General features: G+C 40.3%; 1 protein-coding gene across 8 annotated transcripts in view; it reads left to right on the top strand.

The window, feature by feature from the left end:
- The window catches only part of KIAA0825 (KIAA0825 ortholog), a 419,242-nt gene that overhangs the window by 57,922 nt on the left and 336,510 nt on the right, over window positions 1-24,810 (top strand). For 7 of the 8 annotated variants that reach the window (XR_010588808.1, XM_005306902.5, XM_065550182.1 and 4 more), the window contains one exon: window positions 19,773-19,912. Coding sequence is in view for 6 of the 8 variants with exons in the window: in XM_005306902.5 (XP_005306959.2) it covers window positions 19,782-19,912 (131 nt within the window). In the remaining 2 variants the exon portion in view is untranslated. Of the gene's footprint in view, window positions 1-19,772; window positions 19,913-20,102; window positions 20,241-24,810 lie in introns of those variants that run through there. The other variant, XM_065550181.1, reaches the window with a different exon arrangement.

The following is a 24,810-nucleotide window of genomic DNA, read 5'->3' as shown; positions in this document are numbered from 1 at the left end:
TATGAGTGAGGCCAAGTACATTACTATGCTGAATCTCACAAGGGGATTGTGATATTCAGCATAGTAATCCCTATTATGCCAGTATCCCATGAAAAGACTGCCTTCTCAACTCCTTATGGGTTGTATCAAATTAGGAACATGCTTTTTGGTCTTCATGGAGTGCCCACAACATTTCAGTGATTGATGGACCAGGTCCTCCAGCCACATGGCCAGTAGGCCTCAGCTTACCTTGATGACTTGGTCATTTATAGCTCAGACTAGGAGGCCCACTAAATCAAATAGCTGCCATCTTCCAATCCCTGGAAGAAGCTGGGTTGACAGCAAACGCAGCTAATGTAAAATAGTAAAGGATGAAACCACCTACTTTGAGTGCATGTTGGAGGAGAGCCAGGTCTGGCTACTCATCAGCAAGAGTCAGGCCTTAAAAGCTTCATCCTCTCCAACCAAAGAGAAACAGTACAAAGATTTCTGGGACTTGCAAGGTACTGCAAAGGTTTTTAAGTGTCCTAATTTGATTCTTGTTTCCCTCCCCCACTGCTTTTTTTTAAACAAAGATCCTAGTTTTCCTTGTTGCCCTTCTTTTAATTTAGCTTTGTACAATGTTGAGGCCGCCACCATGATGATGATGATGATTTTTTTGGAGAATCAGGAAATCCCAGTTTTTTGCCTGCACTATCGGAATGACATTTCACATCATTGTAATCTGCCCTTTTATTCATCTGCAGGATATTGTGTGTAGCATTAATAACCTAGTCCTTGTCTCAGAAGTCAGAAAATTTAAAAATTAATTTACAATTTACTTTATTCTCTTCCAGAAGTTGTAGAATAATAGAAAATAGAGAAGGGAAAGATGTTTTTTAGGATACTTAATCCCTTCTCTTGCCAATTTAGGATTGTTCCTTGCAGTGTACTTCTAGTGCTTTGATCAGTCTTCTTTTCAGTGTCATAAGGCTTTCACCAGTTCTTTTGGAAGATTGTTCTATATAATGCCAAATACTGTTCCCATTTAAGTTAATGGCAAAACTCCCACTTACATCAATGGAATTAGGATTTGGCTCAGAGTGTTTCTTGGAATGTCTTTTGTAGTAAATCTATGAAAGGTCATCTGTTGAAGGGCATCGGAGATCCATTTTTCAAATGAATGTACTGGGTCTGATCATTCTTCAAACTGACAACTATTGGCCCACACACAAAAATGGGGTTAGAGTAAAAGCCATATATTTTATTAAATACAGCATAACACAACTAGTGCATGAATAGTATATGTGTCTCCTCCCCAAACAAACTATCCAGCAAGATAGTTTACAAAACACACACACACAACTCAGATGCAACTGCAAAGGCAGATCAGTTTTTAAGAGAAGGCTACTGGCAACCTCCTCCTGCAATATCCACCATGGGATCCGGACCAGGAAGGCCCCAGATTCCTCCACATCTTTCTTTATGAAACAAAAGGGTTTAAATTAGGGCTGTCGATTAATCACAGTTAACTCACGCGATTTAACTAAAAAAAATTAATCGCGATTAATCACAGTTTTAATCGCACTGTTAAACAATAGAATACCAATTGAAATTTATTAAATATTTTGGATGTTTTTCTACATTTTCATATACATTGTATTCTGTGTTGTAACTGAAATCAAAGTGGATATTATTCTTGATTACAAATACTTGCACTGTAAAAGATAAACAAAAGAAATAGTATTTTTTCAATTCACCTCATACAAGTAGTGCAATCTCTGTCGTGAAAGTGCAACTTACAAATGTAGGGGTTTTTTGTTACATAACTGTACTCAAAAACAAAACAATGTAAAACTTAAGAGCCTACAAGTCCACTCAGTCCTACTTCTTGTTCAGCCAACCGCTAAGACAAAAAAGTTTGTTTACATTTACAGGAGATAATGCTGCCCTCTTCTTATTTACAGTGAAACCAGAAAGTGAGAACAGGCATTTCCATGGCACTTTTGTAGCCGGCATTGCAAGGTATTTACATACCAGATATGCTAATAATTTATATGCCCCGTCATGCTTCAGCCACCATTCCAGAGGACGTTTCCATGCTGGTGACACTTGTTAAAAAAAATCGTTAATTAAATTTGTGACTGAACTCCTTGGGGGAGAATTGTATGTCCCCTGCTTTGTTTTACCTGCTTTCTGCCATACGTTTCATGTTATAGCAGTCTCAGATGATTACCCAGCACATGTTGTTCATTTTAAGAACACTTTCATTGCAGATTTCACAAAACGCAAAGAAGGTACCAATATGAGATTTTTACAGATAGCACATGATGGCATATATCATGCTGGCACATGATGGCATATATCACATTGGTAGATGTGCAGGTGAACGAGCCCCTGATACCATCAATCTACCAATCTACCAATGTGATATATGCCATCATGTGCCAGGAATGCCCCTCTGCCATGTACATTGGCCAAACCGGACAGTCTCTACGCAAAAGAATTAATGGACACAAATCTGACATCAGGAATCAAAATACTCAAAAACCAGTGGGAGAACACTTTAACCTGTCTGGTCATTCAGTGACAGACCTGCGGGGTGGCTATATTACAACAGAAAAACTTCAAAAACAGACTCCAAAGAGAGACTGCTGAGCTAGAATTGATATGCAAACTAGACACAATCAACTCCGGTTTGAATAAGGACTGGGAATGGCTGAGCCATTACAAACATTGAATCTATCTCCCCTTGTAAGTATTCTCACACTTCTTAACTGTCTGTACTGGGCTAGCTTGATTATCACTTCAAAAGTTTTTTTTCTCTTAATTAATTGGCCTCTCAGAGTTGGTAAGACAACTCCCACCTGTTTATGCTCTCTGTATGTGTGTATATATATCTCCTCAATATATGTTCCATTCTATATGCATCCGAAGAAGTGGGCTGTAGTCCACAAAAGCTTATGCTCTAATAAATTTGTTAGTCTCTAAGGTGCCACAAGTACTCCTGTTCTTCTTTTTGTGTAAACAAACTTGTTTGTCTGAGCAATTGGCTGAACAAAAAGTAGGAATGAGTCGACTTGCAGGCTCTAAAATTTTACATTGTTTTATTTTTGAATGAAGTGGGGGTTTTTTTGTTTTTTTTTTGCATAATTCTACATTTGTAAATTCAACTTTCATGATAAAGAGATTGCACTACAGTACTTGGATTAGGTCAATTAAAAAACAAAATAAATAGTATTTTTCACAGTGCAAATACTTGGAATAAAAAATAAATATAAAGTGAGCACTGTACACTTTGTGTTCTGTGTTGTAATTGAAATCAGTATATTTGAAAATGTAGAAAACATCCAAAATATGTAAATAAATGGTATTCTATTCTTGTTTAACAGTGCGATTAATAGTGATTAATTTTTTAATCGCTTGACAGCCTTAGTTTAAATGAAGGATCCCTCTTTCTACACAGGACATTGGAACACTTCTCTCACAATGCAATGCACAGCAAAGATCCAGCTAGATGCCACCCAGCCAGTGTCTGGTTCTGACAAATATCAATAATATAATTCCTGCTCCCTAGATAAACCTCCTAGATGCTCTGAGGAAAACAAAACCCTACAATGCTAGCTGCTATTTTGCAATGTGGGAAAAGTTCTTCTTGGGCCTTTAAAAAGGGTGCTGGTCAAAACCCAGAACAAATTGGGAGAGCTAGCATTAGAAACAAACCAAAGAAAAGGGCATATTCAGGAGTGTTGTGGTTGCACGTGAAGAACATAGCTAGTCAGACTTGTAGGCAAACTTAACATTATGAGAGGTCAGAAGTAACTGGCATACCTATCAACATAGCTAATTTAGGTTATGATAAAATATGCTTTAAGGGCAAAATTGTCCAATCAGTCACATTGCATGAAAATGTTTGTGTGTGAAGTTTGGAGTTTGGTGACTACAGCTCTTTAATTAGAGGGACTGCGAAAAAACTGAGACTCAAAGGAAAAAATTAAAAAGAAAGATAATTTTAAAATGATTCCTCTGTCAAAGTTAGTAAATCTTTTACCAAAAATTATAATGGAAAATTCACTTATCCTCCCAAGAGGTATTGTGTGAAATTTGGAGACTAAATTCAGTCTTTAAAGTGTGAAACAAAAAGATTTTATTCCTGCTTTAAGTGCATATCTCAACACAACCTCAACTATGGAGCCATAAAAAAGTTTAATCTGATCTTTTGGTCCTGAAAATCTAAAGTGTCGCTGAAAGGTGAATTAGTTCCAATGATCAAGTATTCCTCCTTGACAGAACAATTTCTGGAAGTTAAAAATAATTTGATGTGTTAAAAGATTAAAAAAGGGAAAAAATATTTACAGATTGTAACAGTTTGAATTCTTAGTGCAGGAGAAAAAAATGAGCTATGCTTAAATAAATACTTTAAAACAAAAAATAACGAAAATGGGTTTAAGAAATTACACAGAGTAAGGGTAAAAATGTATAGTGCAAATATCAATTTAAGAGGAAATAGTACATTATATGAGACTGCACAAGTTAAGTACAAAACCCTTGGCCATTGGGGAAATTAAACCAATGGGAGCAAATCAAAAGAAGAAATGTAACATTAGAGTTCCATGACAAAAGGAGATGACTGAAATTAATTTTCCACATAACTAAAGAAAAGCTATAATGGCTTTGGCATCTTTTTTGTTTTAATCAGTCATTCTGGTTTTTAAAAAAATACTTTCAACTTTCTAGTCAGTACTAGTCACGGTTTTTTTAAATAATTAAGAAATATTTCTTAACCGTTAAGACCATTACCAGAATGTGAGAAGTTAACTTCACCGGCTGTCTCAGTATAAGTCTGGATTAGACCTTTTACAGTCTGAACTATAGTTATGGTGCCTTACATCTCACTAAATTTCAGACTTTTGAACATAGGTTTTTGAAGAAATTACAGCTGAAATTCAGACTTGGTTATTGAATTAAAAATAAAACGGGCAGAGTTAAACAACACTGCACAATTTTGATTGATGCTTGATTTTTTGATTCATTAATGAGACTAATAAATGCTATTGAGTGCAAACATTTCTCTAGTGTTTTTGTTTTAGAACCTATAGAATCATAGGACTGGAAAGGACCTCAAGAGGTCATCTAGTCCAGTCTCCTGCACTCATGGCAGGACTAAGTATTATCTAGACCAGTGGTCTCCAATCTGGTAGAATATCAATCAACAAGTCTCATAAATTATGAATTATACACTTGAAAATGACGTTTTAAAAGATTTTTGACTTAAAGTATTTAATAGAAAAAATAATAAAGCTGTGGGAGTTTTGCACTGCTTGCAGACAACATGGAGGCAATTCACATTTCCACCTAATTTTTGAAAGGTGGAAAACATGGCATTTTTACCTTGAATTTTAAATAAGAGTAAACCTTACAGGAAAAATACAGGAGTGTGCATTTTTGTAGCCATTGTCTCAAGAAAATACAAAGGAAAAACTGAAAACAAAACCGGTGGGGGGGGGGAGGAGGAGAGTTCCTACACTGTTTCATTGGTTTCTACAGAGGCCCTTTGATATACCATAGTGTAGGGTTACCATCCATCCGGATTTTCCCGGACATGTCCGGCTTTTTGGTCCTCAAATCCCCGGCCGGGAGGAAATTCCAAAAAGCCGGGCATGTCCGGGAAAATAGGGAGGGGTCGTGGGGCTTGGATCCGAGCCGGAGCCGCTGGGGCCGGCGGTGCTTGGCCGCCGGCCGGCGCCGCTCAGCCGGAACCAGGGCCCGAGCCGAGCCAGGCCAGAGCCGCTGGGACCGGGGCTGGGGGTGCTCGCCCGGCGCTGCTCGCCCGGGGCCGGGCCGGAGCCACTCGGCCAGAACCGGGGCCCGAGCCGAACCGGGCCGGAGCCGCTGGGACCAGGGTTGGGGATGTTCAGCCGCCAGCTGGCGCCTGGGCCGGTGCCCCGGGGCCCAAGCCGAGCTGGAGTCACCGGGGCCAGGGCCGGAGCCGCTCGGCCGGGGGGGGGCCGGACTGGGCCGCGCCTCCTCGTGCCCCCCAGCCCCAGCTTACCTGCTGCCTGCCTGTTTCAGGCTTCCCGTGAACATTTGATTCACGGGAAGCAGGGGAGGAGCAGGGGGGTCGAAGCGTTCAGGGGAGGGGGCGGAGTTGGGTGGGGGCGGGGCCCCATGGAGTGTCCTCTTTTTGTTTTTTTTTAAATATGGTAACCCTACCTTAGTGTCTATTTGCTTCATGGTCTGTTGAGAGAAGGTACTTGTCTACACTTCCAAAAAGTCCAAAGGGCTTCTTCAGCATTGAAAAACTTGTATTATTTACTTGCTGTACCTTCATAATCCTGATTGAAACATCTGGGGTGGTGGGGAACTCCTTGGAGGGTCATCCTGTTTTGTATCCAGCATCACTCCTTTCCTCTGTATTTCTTTGGTTACCTAATTAAATCTTGTAATCCTAAAACTCTAAAAACAGGGATTCTTGTTTCCTTAGGGTCATACTTAGAGAGCATGGCATCCTTACTCCCCCATCTTCCTCCAGTTTCTCTGTGGCTTCATATGACATCCAGTAATGTCCATCTATAAGGAATTACTTAACTAAAACTTGTAGGTATCCATTGGACAGGCTTCTGATCAAACATTTTTATTTAAATAAGTGTGGCTAAGGAGAAGGTTAAAGTCTGTCCTAGCTGCGAATGCAAGTAGTAATCTAGTTCTCTGCTACTAGCCAGATGGAAGGGCAAAACTCCACATTAGGCTATTGGGAAATTTGGATGCATTAGTGTTTAACAATCTCGAGGAGTGGGAAGGGAGAGTTCTTAATGGGGGTACAAGGTTTTGCATTTTAATTTTTGGTAGCTGGGGAGTGGGAGGGGTCTCGGGTGGGTATTTTCGATTCAGAAGGAATAGAGAGGGTACATGTGCAAAAGGTCTGTTTGAAAATCAATCAGGACAGTTGATTCTGCCCAACTTTAATTAGTTAAACCTCTGCTAACTTAAATTTGGTTACTTGTCTTAGGTTGTACTAAGTTGGGAGTGCCTCTTTTAATCCTTAGCATGTTCTCTTTGAAGCCAGCTGGCCTTAGGAAGGCACTCTGGATATGTCTACATAGCAGTTAAACACCCGTGGCTGGCCTGCGTAAGCTGACTAGGGCTTGCAGGACTTGATTTGCTTTGCTGTAAAATAGCTGTGTAGAAGCTCAGGCTTGGGCTGGAACTTGAGCTCTTGGGACTCTCTGAGTGGGGAGGGTCCTAGAAATAGGGCTCCAGCCTGAGCCCGAACATCTACACAGCAATTTTTAACTCTGCAGCCTGAGCCCCATGTGCTCACATCAGCTGACCCGGGCAAACCGTCACTGTGCCACGGGTCTTTTATACCAGTGTAGACGTATCCTCCAGAATTGGTACAAAGATTTAAAAACCCACTGGCCAGAGAAGCTTGTTTTCCATATTTTTGGAACCCTGATATTTCTGAAATTTTTGGGTGTCCTTTGTCTGTTTCAGAAAATTAAAGGTTGCATTATTAAAGTATCGTATCTGAAAACAAGTACAGTTATTTGCAGCACAGCACAATCCGCTGGGGAAATCATTCAGCTTCCTGAAGGTAGACCTGCCAAATGTACTCAAGAACTGGAATTCCCCAAAGAAATAGCTGTAGAAATTAGATACAGTACAGTAGTAATTTTAAAAAAACCAAAACAATAGTCTGTCATCATGCATTTTCTTGGCAAATATTTATAAACAAAATAGGAATGCTAAATACAGAAGACATAAAAATGTTTATACCTAGTTTTTCCAGGATGTGTTAGCTAATCTTTAAGATTAACATCTGAGTTGTTATTGAAAAGTATATAAAAAGTGTATTGATCAAGTTTATTAATTTGGCTATGAGAAAAAAGTCCCCATTTTTTGATCAGTTCAAGTCTTAAAAATGGGTGGAAATAGAGAAAGGCAAAAGTATTAAATATACTGAAAATATAAGGACTTTGGGAGGCAAGTTCAATGAACCACCACTGGATGGCTTGTTTAGTTGTCTTTGTTATCCACCCTAAGGTCCTTGTCAGGGCCTAGTACTGCATCTAAGGAAGAAACATCAATCCACACAGATTTCCAAATGTATAATTTATTAACTAAACAAAGTATGTAAATCTAAAATAAAATATAAACAAATCAAATTAAAGGAAAGTGGGTTACTATAAAAACATCAAATTAATCTAATTATCAGTTTGTTTAAACCAAATCAAATAAACCAACAATTCCTTATAAGTTAATTGCATCATCATATACACCACAGTGAGAATATAATCTTATGTCTGAATATTGTTACTTAAGAAGTAATAGCAGCTATGTATGTTAAAATGCAAGTACTCATACAAAAATCTACTAGAGTAGATTTGATACAAACCATGTATGTAAAAATGAGTGTTTATTATAGGAAATATAGGAATTACTAGCACTATCTGCTAGTCAAAATACAAAACTGAAAATGATTTTTACTAATTTATATATAGTAAAATCTGTCAGTAATCACTGAATGGACTGACAAATTCACTTTTTTAGTGGTGATGGCTTGTCTTCTTATCCATTTTAGAAAGAAGTGTAGTTACTGCATTACAGGAGACTTAGACAACTTGTCTTCAGACACCGCTCTCTAAGAAAGGTTGCCTCATACATCCTTGTATAATTAGTTATATTTTTAGATATTATTTCATTGTAATAATGAAAGGAAGCATGATGGAGGGCAATAACATTTCTGCTAGACAACAACAGTCAAATTAACCCCCAACATAGAGAAGATGAAAGTTATTACTATGTAGAACAAATGTGAAGAATCTGAAGTTTCACAACAGTACCTGCATGATAGCATTAAGTATAATGCTGGTGAAAATTTGGAAATAGCCTGGTTTGCAAGACATCTTTGGTTAGTTTGGTATTTGTATTTATCTGAAAACACATTTTTAATAAAATCCTTGATTAGATGATTTTTTTTTTTTTTTTTAGGGTTTGACCAATACATGTTTGTTCTCTTAAAAAGTTCTTCTTAGTCAGGTAACAAAGAACTATTTAGAATTCCGTTTGGAGTTGTTAGTTCTGGTGATTTTAAACAATGAACTTTGAAAATGGAACAATCAGAGGTTGCTTTTTTCCCCATAAGCCAAGTAGATCATGCAAGACTGAGAGGAGCAAATACATTGTTTTGACAAGTAAACTGAACAAATATGACATAGTAGTCTTACAGGAATGCATAAATGAAAACTAAGCTGTCATGTTTACAAAATGACTTTTTTTTTTCACATGAGGAATGTGTTGAACAATAAATGAGCGGTAGAATTCAATGTTGTCTGCATGGGAACCACTGTGTTTGGTAATCATGTAAGAACTGAAGAATGTGCATCCATTTTTCTTGATTGGAGAGCTGCTTTATTAAGAATTTTGAATTATTTAAGAATTTGTATGCCAAAACACACTACAACATTAAAATATTGTGTATATCTAATATGCAAGAATTACCACATGGGTAACTGATCTGTAAAAAGAGTTGAACAAACCAACTGGATTGGTTGAACACAAAAGGTAGTTCGGTTCATGTGGGGGTTGCACTAACTGATTCAGGCTCACACTCATAAATTTTGGGAGAAAGAAAATGCAGTTGATTTCAGTCACTAAGTCTGACAATAAATCTCCATGACTAGGGAGAAAATATCTTTCATCCAGATTGTCCTGGGTTCAATACAATCCAGACAAAAGATTGGTGAATGTTTGCCAAGCCATACTCTTTCCCATGGTGAGTTTTTCCCCCCCCCTAAGATTGATTTGTTCTATTTATGTACATGACACCTTATATCCAGCCCCTGAAGAGACCTATGCAACCTTGGTTGGCAGTGAATTAAATTCTAGATGTAGACAGTTTACTTCTGATTTATCACCCTGGAAAACCTTCAAGTCTCTTCTGTGGTAGGAGTCAGTTCTCAATCACTATTAGTATCAGTCATCATTGATGTATCCAATCTGAATTTGGAGGGCTCACTTCTTAAATCTGACAGTTATCAGTCAGTGGAACATGTACCAAGCCAAACTGTTCAGCCAAAAATGTGAACCTTAGTTAGTAACTAAGGAGAATGTTAAAAGTATCTACTAAAGATAAATACTGTAAAATCCTCAGGCCTGGAGAAATTGCACCTAAGAGTCCTGAAAGAGTTGACTGAGGATACCTCTGGCTCACAGATATTAACTTTTAATAAATCTTGAAATACACAAGAAATTCCAGAAGACTGGGAGAGTGCTAATGTGCCAATAATCAAAAAGGGCAAGCACGATGGCCTGGGTAGTTATAGGCCAATTAACCTAACATCAATCCCAGCAAAATAATGGAAAAATTGATATAGGATTCAATCAATACATAATTAAAGAATGGGGATATAAGTAATGAAAAATGATGAAAAATAGATATTGTCAAACAAACCTGATTTCAATTTTGATTAGATTACAAGTTTGGTTGATAAAGGTAACTGCATAGCTGTAACATGCCTTATAGTGAGACACATAAGAAACTCAATCTGTTTAGTTTTATCAAAAAGATGGAGAGGTGACTTAATTGTTGAGTACCTTTACTGGAAGAAAATACTGGGCACTACAAAGCTCTTCAACCCTGTGGAGAAAGACACCACAAAAATGAATAGCTGGTCATTAAAGCCAGATGATTAGAGATATGGTATTCATTTTTAAACAGTGAGGGTGATTAAACTGTGGAACAAACTATCAAAGGAATTGGTAGATTCTGCATCTCATGAAGTCAAATCAAGACTTACATGCCTTTCTGGAAGATATGCTTTAGTGAAACCCAAGTAATCCGGCTAAGTATAGGAGTAACTGTATGGAATTCTGTGGCTTGTGTTATACAGGAGGTCACAATAGATGATTTAATGACCCATTCTGGCCTTAAAATATCTAATATACCAATGCTGACTTATGCATGACAGCAATGCTTTTTGTGAGCAAGCAGGGAATTTTTCACTTCCAACCACTTTGACCATATAGACCTTTATATTGGCATCTTAGGGTAGAACCTGCTGTCCTCCACTTAGCCTGCAAAAAGAATGTACTTACAGACACTTTACATCTCAGACTACAGACCCAAAATGAGTGGAATCTGCTATGGTCTATTGATCTGTAGTTATTTATCAGCAAATTTCTCTGCAAAAAGCAATAAAGCAAAGTTACCCTCAGTTTTGTTCCAGAGCAAGGAAGGACAGTAACTTAGTAACAAAACTTGTTTCTTTTTGAATGGAGTAGAAACTGCAGTGTGATTACTCCCTCACCCGAATGATTGTAGTGAAAGATACAACAGGGCATAACAAAATCTATTCTGACTGTTCTGACGGCTTTGGCTTGATCTAGGAGCTTCCATAATATCTACCAATGTTGCCAGACTTTGACTCAGGAAGACATTGTCATTCTGGAATTGTTTCATCTTTGCTGCTTGAGTCATGGGACATTGACAGTCCGACTCAGCTGGCTCTACAGAGGTATTGAATACTTTAATGCAGCCCAGGAAACCATATATATTGAAATGTTACTGTGATGGGGTTAACCATCATGGATGGGATTAAGGAGCTGCTTTGGGCTAGAGTGGCTCTGCCCCTCTGCACATACAAATCATGCCAGAACTGGAGGAAGCATTAAAAGGAGGGGACTCCACTCAGATGGGACAACCCTGGGAAAGGAACAGTCTGTTGAGCTCTTTAGCTCCTAGAGAGGTCTGACTGCAACCAACCCTCCATTCTTGCAGAAAGGAGAACATGAATCCCCTGTGCTAAGAAGGGGAAAGAAACTGAGACTTATACTGGAATCCTAGTATCCTATAGTGGACTCTGGGGTAACTGATGCTCCCAAGGCCTTCTGAAGTAAGAGAGGCCGATATCCTGACTGACGCTGCCTATAGGTTTTCTTCCTTTTCCGTTATGCTTTTATTTAACTTCGTTTGATGACTGTGGACAGTTTTGTTTTTCAGCTGAGACACTGACAGGGGAAGAAACAGAAGGCCTCAGCCGGAGGGTTGAGTACCAGATTTTCTAGGCTGACACACTTGCAGTGACAGCAGGGGTGGGGTCAGTTGGACTTGTGCTCCCCATATAGCTCCTTCAGGGGGCATTCTGCCAAGTTTAGCTTTGTGGTGGTTACTTCTGGAAATGGAAAAAGTTTTCACTATTGGTAGCAGATAATGCACCATTACATTCTGCTCCCATATGAATTATTTTGAACTACAGCTTTTCCTCTGACACTTCACTGCACCGTGTACCAATGGGCAGTTGAGTTTTCAGTGATCTCACTGTCTCAAGATTCCTTACAAGAATGATAAATGTCCTCCCACTGTTCAGCAAGCCTGTCCTGATATGGGAACTCATCTTGGTGCTATCAGCATTAATGGAGGCACAATTCAAGCTTTTGGGAGAGTGTTCTTTATTTCACCTCCCATTTAAAGACTGCATTTTAATTGCAGTAACATCAGCAAGAAGAGTTTCTGAGTCATATGTTTTAATAGTGATCCTCACTTCATTGTATTCCACAGGTAAGATGTTGACCTATTCTGCATCTCAGATTTTTACCAAAAGTGGTGTCTGAGTTCCAACTAAATCTCTGAGTATTGTGAGATATCAAAAGGGCTTTGAATTCTTATTTGGAGAGGATTAGCATTTAGGAAGTCTCTTAGACTGTTTGCAGCTTTTTGAGAATTAGTTTAAAGGAAATGGTATGTCTCTATATACACTGTCTCTCAGGGTCTGTTACATTACATTAATAGTCTTGGCTATGAACATTCAGTGAGGAGTCACTTGTGCTTTGCTTATCTAGAAGGTTTCAGCAGCGTCAGAGGATAGATTCACAAGTGTGCATATTGTGGCAGGGTACCTCCTTCACCTCATTGGCCTCAGTGTTTCTCCCTTAGTCAGTGGGGGGCCTGGAGTAAATCAGACTGACTTCACTCTGGTTTTATTTTTCCTTATTTACATGATGGGCCTCACAATAGGCCCAAGAAGTTCTCTTAAGCAAAAAGTAAAAAGCCCCAAACCTCCTGCTCAACACAATGGGGTTGGACTACTTGGATCGAGAAACAGTATACCCTTGACAGACCATCAGCATTACCAGGCCTGATTCCTGCCCTGTATTGCATCCTGAAGTGGAAGGGTTGTAATGGTAGGAACCATCTTATTACTCTTGCATTTTTCTCTTTGTTCCGGTGCATCCACTTGGGGAAGTGGGGGGTCATGGTAAACCTCAATCCAAGCAGGTAATACCAGAGGTTCTTCCTCTTCTACCATTTGAGAAAGTACGCTCCCCAACCCTACCTTGGAGGCATCCATTTGTACTATGAACTTCTCAAAGTCTGGATCACTGGCTATGGGGTTCCTGAATGACCGTCAGCTTCAAAATCCTCTTAACTTCCACACTGATCTCTTTTCTTTTAGTCTCTGGGATCCAAAATGGTTTAACCTTCACCTTTACGTTGGGATCTGTGGTGATGAGCTTCTGTGATTCTGCCTGGCTTCTCTGGGAACACATCATGGTTCCAGTCATCGTCATTTTGACTACCTCTGTTCATTGTTAAGGGTCAATTCAGTAGATCTTTTTATTTGTCCCCAAGGTTTATTGCCGGGGGGGAGGGTATATCTAGGGTGACCATATAAGCTCCATAGCCCTTCTAGGGCTTCAATAGATTGAGGTGGTAGATTTGCTCAGCTTCTGGTGATCAGGTTGTCAAATCATATAGTCAACCTTCCCAACAGCTTCTTTTACTTTTACCCTGCCATTTGGCTAAGAGCTTGCTTTCTGCTGAAGGTACCAGCACCATTACCCAATCCCCAGGCTGAACCTTCACTTGATGATTGTAATACGTCTGTTGGGCCTCTTGTGCTCTTTCCAGGTGTTCCTGCACTATGTAAATGACTTGGGCTATTCTGTCCCACATCTTCATCACATGTTCAATGACATTCATTCCCTGGTTGGGCTATTCTTCCTAGCCCTCCGTGGCAATATCCAATATGGCACTGGGGTGGTGACCATACAGCAACTCAAATGGGGAAAAACCAGTGGATGGCTGGAGTACTTCCCTTATCACAAACAATAGGAAGGGTTGTAAGGTATCCCAGTTTTTTCCGTTTCGCCTCACTACTTTCTGTATCATGCGCTTCAGTGTTCTGTTAAAGCGTTTGAGGAGGCCATCAGTCTGTGGGTGATAGACCAAGGTCTGTAGGGCCCATATTTGAAACATTGCACATAGGTCCTTCATCAATTATTCACCCCTAAATGTCCCCCGAACAAATGACTATGCACTAGGTCTAATACTGCCCTTTGGTGTCCTTGAGGTACTAGAAGCTGCTCCAATTTTTGTTCCTGTAATTATAATCTGACTACTCTATATTGCAGGTCTCTCTTTATCACAAAGTACATCCCTGAACCTTTGGGGTTTTTTCCCCTCTCCAACAGAATCCCATTCACCTCAACTATCTCTTTTCTAATGTGGTATAGAGAATCATTTGCTTGGTTTTGCCAAAAATTCTTATATGAGGACCAAGATGTCCATACTCAATGGAATCCATTTCGCCCCTTGGATTGGTCTCAGTGGAACTGGGCTCAGCCTCACATTCGCTCACTATCTGAGTTGCCTCCCTGCCTGCTAGATGAGACTGCTTCCCCACAAGCACCACCTTTTGATTCTGGACCAAGATTTTGGTTCCCAGTCTTTTGTCAGCCATCCTCTCTCGTTTAGTCTTCCTTGACTTCCCAGTAGCTGAAAACAAGTCCAGGGCTAATTCAGGGAAAATGAAGGGAGGGGTTACTGTTTTCCTCCAATCCTTCCAACAGGAGTAGATTTCAAAACTCTGGGAATTCTCATCCTATGAGCACTGGATACAGAAGTTTAGGGATTACTCCTGCTTGTATTTCCTGAACATCAATTTGTACAGGAATGGCTGAGTAGTAATGGACTGCCCCATGTGCACAAGTTATTCCCATGCATTTGGCTCGAGACAGCTGCTCCTGCCCCACCAGTTTCCCAGATACCAGCGTGATTGCACTTCCTGAGTTCACTAAAGCAATGGTCTCTATACTAGTGGTTCTCAAACTTTTTTTTTTTTTAAATTGCTGAGGGTCTCGGCAGACCACTTAATGATCTTTCCAAATGTTGTTTGTACCATTAGCTAACTATTGTAAAGTGCTTTGTATAAAAGCGCTGTATAAAAAAAAAGTAATATTTTTTTTCTACAAATAAAAGCACACAACTCATATTTTAATATCAGTAGTCTTACCTTTCTAATGTGATGGATGTGCCCTCTCTCCCCCGCCGTGGCAGCCCCCGAGCTGGGGCTGGGAAGGAGGGCCATCTCTCCCCGGCAGCCGCAGCCTGGAGCTGGGGAAAGTCGCCTCTTCCTCTGGCCACCACAGCCCTGGATGTCCCAAATTCTCTCCAACCCCTCTTCTCACCCCACTGCCCTCTCCCACCTACCCCTTACTCATCCCAAGTCCACCACCACACCTTAGATGTGTGTCTTCTCCAGGGACCAGGCACCTACTTATTGGAACCATGCCTGCGCGGCTCCACTAATTAGGTGGGTGGCCCTTCATTCTCTTGTGTGTGGCCATCCAGGCACGCATCTTAGAGGGAACTATCTGCAGACCACCTGAATGGACCTCACGGACCACAGGTTGAGAACTTCTGCTCTATACCATTCATTCTAACTGGCCATGTATATCTATGTGGGGTCATAGCGACTCCTACAGGTTGGATTAGGTTGTATAAATCTTCACTATCACCCAGACTTCACTGCATGGGCTCCTCAATGTTAGGGCATTGCTATATGTCCTAATTCCCCACAAGTATAACATCTACACATTGCCTTGGTTATTCCCCTTGCTTTGGGCTATTAGGTGTCACACTGCAGCCTTCTCCCGCCAGTTCTCCAAATCCCTTCACGGCCTCTGGCTGCTCTTTTGCATCCCTCCTCCCCAACATAGTTCTGGCCAAACTTTCAGTGGTCCGGGCCTCTGGGTTTGGGATTGGCTGCTTGGTCAGACGCTTTTCTTCTCCAGTAGTCCAAGAAAGCTCTCTGGCCATTAAATGCCTTTCTATGAGAGCGACTATATCATAGTTAGAGGAAGAGTCATTTTGGTCAAACCACCCTCATAGTCCCCTCAAGAATCTGTCCAAAACCAAGAGTGCTAGGATCTGTTCTGTACTGTGGTTCTTGGGGTGGAGCCACTTCCATATTAGATTGATCAGGTCGGACAGTTGTGATCTTGGCACTTTGCTCTCCCGGTGCTTCAACTTGTGAAATCTCTGGGCCCTTGCAGCTGTAGTCACTTGCACTTTCAACCGTAAATTGATCTCAGCATTTCTGCCTTGGGCGGTGGGGGGGGGGAGGGGGCCTGGAGAAAATCAGTCTGACTCCAGAAGGTTTTTTGCTTCACTCTGTTTTATTTTTCCCTTATTTACATGGTGGGCCTCAAGGTAAGCCCAAGAAGTTCTCTTAAGAAAAAAACAAAAACAAAAAACCCAAACTCACAAAACAATCATAAATACTTTTCCCTGCTCCCTCTCCAGGGTGTTGCCCTACTACATTGGCACCTAGTTGGTTGACACTTCTTCTCCCAGGCAGATGTTACCTTAGTTTCTTTCCCTATAGAGAGGGGAGACATCTTTCCACCCAGGGGAAGCCTTTCTTTCCTGCTGCTGCCACTACCCCGCCACAGCTTGTCTCTCAACCTTCCCCTTCTCTCCCTTACCTGAAGAGGGGGTTTTAAAGGTCATTGGCAGTTCCTAACTGGCCTTGGGTGTCTCTAGTTAACCCAAGGTAACCTTTTTTTAAGCTCATAGGGAACAGGGCTTTGATCATTCTAGGGCTGCTATATCTACCCTCCACTTCTCTCTCATATCTGTCAGAACTGACTTTGTCACAGTATCCAGAAGCACTCTTGCAAAGAATCACAGTCACCATGATAAATAACTGTTTTTGATGTACCCTAGTCTTGGCCTCATTATATAAATTTAGCCATGGCTCAGACATTTAAGATTTGGTGGGAAGTCACTATGAAATTTAGTTTTTCCATATAATATAACTCATGATCTTAAAAACTAAGATCTTGGTTGCTCAGCACTGAACTTGCTACATAAAATAATATCCTTAATAGAAAAAGACACAAAATACAATACTGTACATGAGGTATATTCTGTTGTCAAAATATGCATTTTTTTGTATGTGTATGCTGTCTTTAGTCTGCTGTGCTGGTGAAGACACTTTCATATTTCCTGATTGGAAAAAAAGATGAATGCTTATGTCAGTAATATTATCGGAGAAAAGAAGACCCTGCTGTCAGAAAGAAACAGGCACAAATTATGTACTTTGGTCATATCAGGTGTAGAGATGGAAATAACGTCAAGAAAGTTGTCAGGGAAGGAGTTGTGGTGAGTCATGGTAGCAGGGGCCAACCAGCAAGGAGATGGATAGATAGTGTGCAGCAGATCACTGGGAGATCAGTTGCCGAGTGCTCAAAGGTAGCAATGGACTAAGAAGGCTTCTGAAAATTCATATTCAGACATGAATAAATTGATTTTACTTATTTATGCTCAGTTTACATTTGCATTGTGGTCTCTCGATACTATAATTTGAATTATTATTAATATTGGCTATCAAATGTACTGCTTACTGGAAATTTCCCTTTTTTACTTCCTTTGTTGTATGATTGCACTGTTTAGTCATGGTTGGTTGCAATACATGTATCATCATTCCTCTCTATGACAATTAGACAGTGAAGCGAAAGTAAAGCTGCTTCAGGTGTAAACATGCCTGTGATTGGTTGGATATATGTGAATGGGTCAATGGCCGAGGTATGTGTGGAATGAAGCATGAAAGTGAGTCAGAAATGGAAATCCTGCTTCCTTTCCCTTTTTGATATATCCTAATATCCTGTTTGCTGGGGTTTTTGTTTTGTTTTGTTTTTAATTAACTGCAGATATAAGCTGAAGTTCAGGAACACGTATACATTAAACTAGTAGCTGCTACTGCTGTTTGTAAAATGCTTGGAGATACCTGGATGAAAGTGTGTGTGCACATGGCAAGTGCACTGATCATCATTTTTAAAAGTTAACATTTACCCGTGGGCAGCAGGTGTCAAAGTCAGGGGAAGGCTGAGCCTACCCAAACTGCCTGTGTGGCCCCACCCACACTCCACCCCCAGACCTCCTCCTGCTTCCCACCGCGCTCTGCTTCAGCTCTTCCTTCCCATATGGCCGGGGCCTCAGGCAAGTGGCACCAGAACTGAGGGGGCCAAGGGGCCATTGCCCTCCCGCTTTTTGAAAGTTGATGGGCCTCACCCGTCCATTTTTTGCCGGGATGGACCCCACTCCCTTCCCCTCCTCTTTCCCCCCCTCTCCCCGAGGCCCCGGCCAGGCCAGCACGGAGCCAGGGTAGCTGTGGGGAGCCATGGCAGACCCTCCACCTGCCTGGGGTGCAGAGGGGCTGAGAGCTGTCCCCACCCCCAGGCTGCCCAGCCTCCTGGGGCAGGAGGAGAGTCCATGACTCCCCGCCAGCTCCCCACAGCTGCCTGTGTGGCTCTCCCTGACCCAGTTCCACCTGGGGGGAGGGAGTGGGGAGAGGCCTCAGAGCCGCAGCTTGGCCATGGTAAGAGCCGCATGGTCAGCAGTGAGGAGCTGCAGACCCTCCAGCTGCCCCTGGTGGGTGGGGACACGGGCTGAGGGCTGCTCAGATCCCCCATACTGCAGGCAGGTAGAGGGTCCACTACGACTTCCCCACAAGTGCACACCTGGCTCTTATCATGGCTGGGCTGTGGCTCTAAGCCCCCCCACCAGCTGGAGCCAGGTCAGGGAGAGCTGCGCGGGCAGCTGTGGGGAGCCCGGGTCCCTCCACCTGCCTTGGGCGGGGGGCCTGGGACATAGGCAGGGGACTTCTCTTGCCTTCAACTTGGGCAGGGGCCCCCCACACACACGCACACACTTTTGGGAGGGCTCTGGCGCCCTTGCCCCAGGATGGGGCTAGTGGGGGCCAGCCTACAGCCAGGGACTCCAGGCAGCTGGAGCCAGTGCTTGCGCCGCCCACTGACCGCTCCGGGGTGTGGGGACTGTACTACCCACCCCTTTCCCCCACCAGAGCCCAGAGGCCCCCCCATACCTGCTATGCTTGGGGCCGTGCTCACCAGCCCACCTGGGGCTTAGGCTGGGGGCCGCGCTGCCTGCCCACCCACAAGCCAGGCGCTCTGGAGCTGTGGGAGGGGGCGGGCACTCGGGTGGCCCGGGGCTGGGTGGGGAGAGGCCTCTAGTCTCTGGCTGGGAAAGCAGGTGGGAGGGGAAGGGCCCATTCATTTACCTACACACACTAAAATTCATAGTTTTTTGCTCTTAGAATTTTCTGATGTCACTTTTTAGTTGTAATACTGAGTTCTGTTTAAGCATAATAGTGACAAACTTTTTTCTGTATCACAAAGTTGTTTTATAGAGAGTAATTCTGTTACTATTAGGAAAATATTAGCTGATTTTGATTTTGACTGAACGGGGGTTACTAATAAACTACTCTATTTAATTAGCTTTAAGATATACTGCAAGTTACTCCTCTACAGTATTTCATGCAATAGCGTGCAAAGATGTATTTTTTTCTTGGTTTAATGTTACCATTATAATTATATATACCTTGTTAATCTAAGCATAACTTCAGAAAACCAAAAATCATCTGTACTTTAATATTTAAAATAAAACCTGCATTTTTTTCATTATTTAATCCCATTTTTTATATTTGCTATTTCTTTTCCATTTATTTCAGGTTCTGGAAATGGAGTGGGGAGGTGAATATTCTCTTGATTCTTCCAATTTAGATTGTTTGTTAAACATTCTTCCTGGGGACTGGGAGTTTCAGCAGATCCTCAGTGACATCGATGAGAAAATAAAGAAAAACTCTGCTAGGTAACATATTTTAAATGTTTCTTTTTTTTGTCCAATGTATCAGTAAGCCATTTACATTTTTAAAAGATTTGTTTCCTTTCCTCTTTTTGTGGTGATAATGTAGAATATTTTAAGTTATTTCATTACCAGTTTTGCCTTAATTCAGCCAACACTTGTGGGTTGTTTTTTTTTTATGGGGTGGTCGTTGAAGCATGAAGGGACATATGAATCTTCAGTGCATCTGGCACGTAAATATCTTGCGATACCGGCTACAACGATGCCATGAGAATACCTGTTCTCACTTTCCAGTGACTTAAACAAGAAGCGGGCAGCATTATCTCCAGCAAATGTAAATACACTTGTTTGTCTGAATAATTGACTGAAGAAAAAGTAGGAGTGAGTCGACTTGCAGGCTCTAAAATTTTACATTGTTTTATTTTTGAATGCAGGATTTTTTTTTTACATAATTCTACATTTGTAAGTTAAACTTTCATGATAAAGAGAGTATCAGAGGGGTAGCCGTGTTAGTCTGGATCTGTAAAAAGCGAGAGAGTCCTGTGGCACCGTCTGACGAAGTGGGTATTTACCCATGAAAGCTTATTCTCCAATATGTCTGTTAGTCTATAAGGTGCCACAAGACTCTTTGTCGCTTTTTACGTGATAAAGAGATTGCACTACAGTACTAGTAATGGGGGAATTGAAAAATACTATTTCTTTTGTTTTTTTACAGTGCAAATATTTGTAATAAAAAATAAATGTAAAATGAGCACTGTACACTTTGTATTCTGTATTATAATTGAAATCAATATATTTGAAAATATAGAAAACATCCAAAAATATTTAAATAAATGGTATTCTATTATTGTTTAACAGTGCGATTAATCGTGGTTAGTTTTTTTAATTGCTTGACAGCCCTATAAATAAGACATTCTTTTACTTATTCTAAAGCACATTTTCTTATTGGAATAATAAGAGAAGACTTTCTAACTTGCATATGTTTTGGAGTATACTTTAAAGCATTATTTGTGGTAAAATATTTCATTATGAAGAATGGGTAAATCTGTTATATTCTCTTAATCAGAAAAGATACAGAACATTCAGCTACGTGAAATCTCTGAATAATTATTCAGAGGGCATAATCCTTGTTCTGCCTTGGACTTTCCTGTGGGCAGGTCACTTAATAGTTCTGTATCTCAGTTTCTACTTATGTAAAATAAGAATATCTTCCTCACAGATGTTGTTTGGCTAAATACATCAATATTTGTAAAATACATGGAGATCCTTGGATGAAGGATGAGTGTGGCAAGTGCAATGGTCACTGTTTAAAAAGATAACATTTACCCACTAATACATCAGTAATTTCTTGTTTTGAGGAAGAAACTGGAATTTTAGATACCACTCTGGGTAAATACTGGCTTTATAACAGTAATGAGTGTGCAGCAGGGATTCAGCTGTGCCAAAGAAGGCATTTATGAGACTTCAGAGGATACCTTTGATGAAGTGTGATTTAGGATTGTATAACTTAATGATGAGGCCTTCCTGGGTAGGAGGTCTTTGTCCACTGCTCACCAAACTATCCACCTTATTCAGGAAACAGTCACCTATAATATGCACCCACAGAAGTTATACTTTACAGTTCTTTCTTTTCTGCTGAAGTTAATGTAACTGAAAACTGAATTTTTATGACATCAGCATATTGCTGTTTTTAACAAAAGGTAATACATTTCTTACAGATTTATTAAAAAATTATTTAATCTTTACAAGAGTCAATTATAGTGATAATCCTACAATAGGGATATTAATGAAAATCTAGCAACTATAGAATCGCAGTCCCCTTCACAGTGCTATTCCCCAGTCTGTTGACATCAGTGGAAATTTGGGGCATACTCAGAAAAGTCCAGTTGATGTCCTTACAGTGTCATAAGTATCTGAAGTTTTGAGTTGCTCTGCATGAAATGTTACACATCCAGGAAGGCCACCATCCGCATTTTGACAGGTGTGTATGACAGGTGTCTTTTGTTACCTCTTCTGCTTAAAAGGTGTGTAGTTTGTGAGGGATTGGGCCATTTTTTGACTGCAGAAGTAGATCCCAACTGTTTGTTGCTTTCACTATCACTTTATATCCATTCACATAACAATTTACATTTTCAAGTCTCTCTCTCTCTCTGTCTCTCCCCGCCTCCCCCTCCCCCCTGAATAGTTGAGATTGTCTTTAGCAATTGTAGTTCCACAAATTAGAAGGGCTTGCACCTATCAACTTTGGATGGCCCAAAGAAGAGAGGCAAGGATTTTGTCTTTTGCATTTGGTATCAGTCTGTGGTATGATAGCAATACAAGCCACTGATGCTCTTGCCGTAGAATTCTAAATTTCTACAGTCTTGTTTTTCAACAATAGCAGCTCAGTCAAGAAGACCCTGAGGTTACCAGATGTCATTTTGCATCTGTAAAATGTCGATTTCAGGAATGGAGAGGAGCTTAACAAAAGATGAACAACATTTGATGTGACTTTAATTAAAAAGAGTATTTTATTGCTAATATATTATAGGAAATGAAATCATTTTCCAGTTACCATTGATCTTTGCAAATAGTATGATAAGGGAGCTATTCTGTGCGTTATGTGCGTGCAATTGGAATGCAATGTATTTTTCATCAGATAGATTTATGTTTTATGCTACTATAGAGAATAAACATAATAGTATACAGCATGTATATTTAAAAAAAATAAAACAGTATGTGAAAATTATGATCCAGAAGTGTGTAATCACTTGCACACTCATTCATGGCCTTCCAACAGAACAACTTTAACAAAATTGTATGACATGACAAATCAGTTATGTTCCACTTACCAACAGCAGTTGAATTATCTCCAGTATTTTTGTATTGTAATTGTTCTATTTTTCTCCTTGTGGTATAAACAGGAAAAAAAATGACCATCTGTGGAATATGTTTTTTTCCCTAATTTTTAAGGGAAAAGATGGTTAACATGTATATAAGAGAACTTTTATTACACTTGAATTTTAACTTTATTTTTATAGCAGTTTATGAAGGCAGCCAATTTGACCATTTTCAGTGCTGGCCAGGTTTGTGTGCCAAACTAAGCCTTGGGTTATTCTAAGGTGAAGTCATGTTTCACTTTTTCACTGTAGGGTGCCATTTCTTTCTCTTCATCTCCTTCTACCCAACATACATTTGAACTTTATTATATTTAGGTAACAATATTTTCATTGTCTAATATGGAGGTTTCAGAATTCTTAATGCAGCTTATGTACAAATACTCCACAGGAATTAAAAGTTCAGCTGACATCATTGTATGATTAGCTTTTTTGTTGTTGTAATTAGTGGAACACCAGGAAATAACCGCGTAGGGCTTGAAATCATGCTTATGATGCAGCTCTTTTCAAAAGTGACTGTGTAAAAATGGCAAAAATGAATTCTTAACAGATCTTTGTGTATTTAGTCTTGTCTGCTTACTTTAAGTAAAAAGAACAGGAGTACTTGTGGCATCTTAGAGACTAACAAATTTATTAGAGCATAAGCTTTTGTGGCCTACTGCCCACTTCTTCGGATGCATATAGAGTGGAACATATATTGAGGAGATATATATACACACATGCAGAGAGCATGAACAGGTGGGAGTTGTTTTACCAACTCTGAGAGGCCAATTAAGTAAGAGAAAAAAAATTTTTTGAAGTGATAATCAAGCTAGCCCAGTACGGGCAGTTTGATAAGAAGTGTGAGAATACTTACAAGGGGAGATAGATTCAATGTTTGTAATGGCTCAGCCATTCCCAGTCCTTATTCAATCCTGAGTTGATTGTATCTAGTTTGCATATCAATTCCAGCTCAGCAGTCTCTCCTTGGAGTCTGTTTTTGAAGTTTTTCTGTTGTAAGATAGCCACCTGCAGGTCTGTCATTGAATGGCCAGACAGGTTAAAGTGTTCTCCCACTGGTTTTTGAGTATTATGGTTCCTGATGTCAGATTTGTGTCCATTAATTCTTTTGCGTAGAGACTGTCCGGTTTAGCCAATGTACATGGCAGAAGATGATGTCACTTGTGTTTTTGTTCAGTGTACACTGACCCAGGAACCTATCCTTGTAACAAAGCCCGATGCCAAATCTGTCCACATATCTATTCAAGTGACATCATCATAGGACCTAATCACATCAGCCATACCATCAGGGGCTCGTTCACCTGCACATCTACCAATGTGATATATGCCATCATGTGCCAGCAATTCCCCTCTGCCATGTACATTGGCCAAACCGGGTAAGCTAGTTATGCCCCTTTTGTCAGGAGTGGAAGGAATATATACATCTAGGTGGCTATAAACATATAAGCAGAAAAAAAAATTAAAACACATCAGAAGTATAACAAAAATGAAAAGTTATTCACCAGCTCAGGGTTTTATCCTAGATCTATAGCTGTGGGTTTGGAGCCTATTCTTCTTCAGGGTAGTCTCCTCCTATTCCGGGATCAGCAACTTTTATGGCAAATCCATTGGCCACCAATGTAAGAATAAACCTTTAGCTGTTTGTTTGCTGGGAACAAGGTGGTGGACTCAGTTACACGTTGTAGTCAAAACATGCTCTGAAGTGTTCTACATAATGCTGTAATTGAGAGAATGTTTTTTAACTAGGGCTGTCAAGCAATTAAAAAAACTAATTGCAATTAATCGCACTGTTACTAATAGAATACCATTTATTTAAATATTTTTGGATGTTTTCTACATTTTCAGATATATTGATTTCAATTATAACACAGAATACAAAGTGCACAGTGCTCACTTTATATTTATTTTAGATTACTAATATTTGCACTGTAAAAAACAAAAGAAATAGTATTTTTCAATTCACCTAATTAAGTATTGTAATACAATCTCTTTATCATGAAAGTTGAACTTACAAATGTAGAATTATGT

Source organism: Chrysemys picta, chromosome 6 (assembly GCF_011386835.1).
Source record: "Chrysemys picta bellii isolate R12L10 chromosome 6, ASM1138683v2, whole genome shotgun sequence".
Taxonomy (NCBI): domain Eukaryota; kingdom Metazoa; phylum Chordata; order Testudines; family Emydidae; genus Chrysemys; species Chrysemys picta.
Note: the sequence above shows the minus strand (reverse complement) of the source record. Positions and strands in the feature narration are given on the sequence as shown.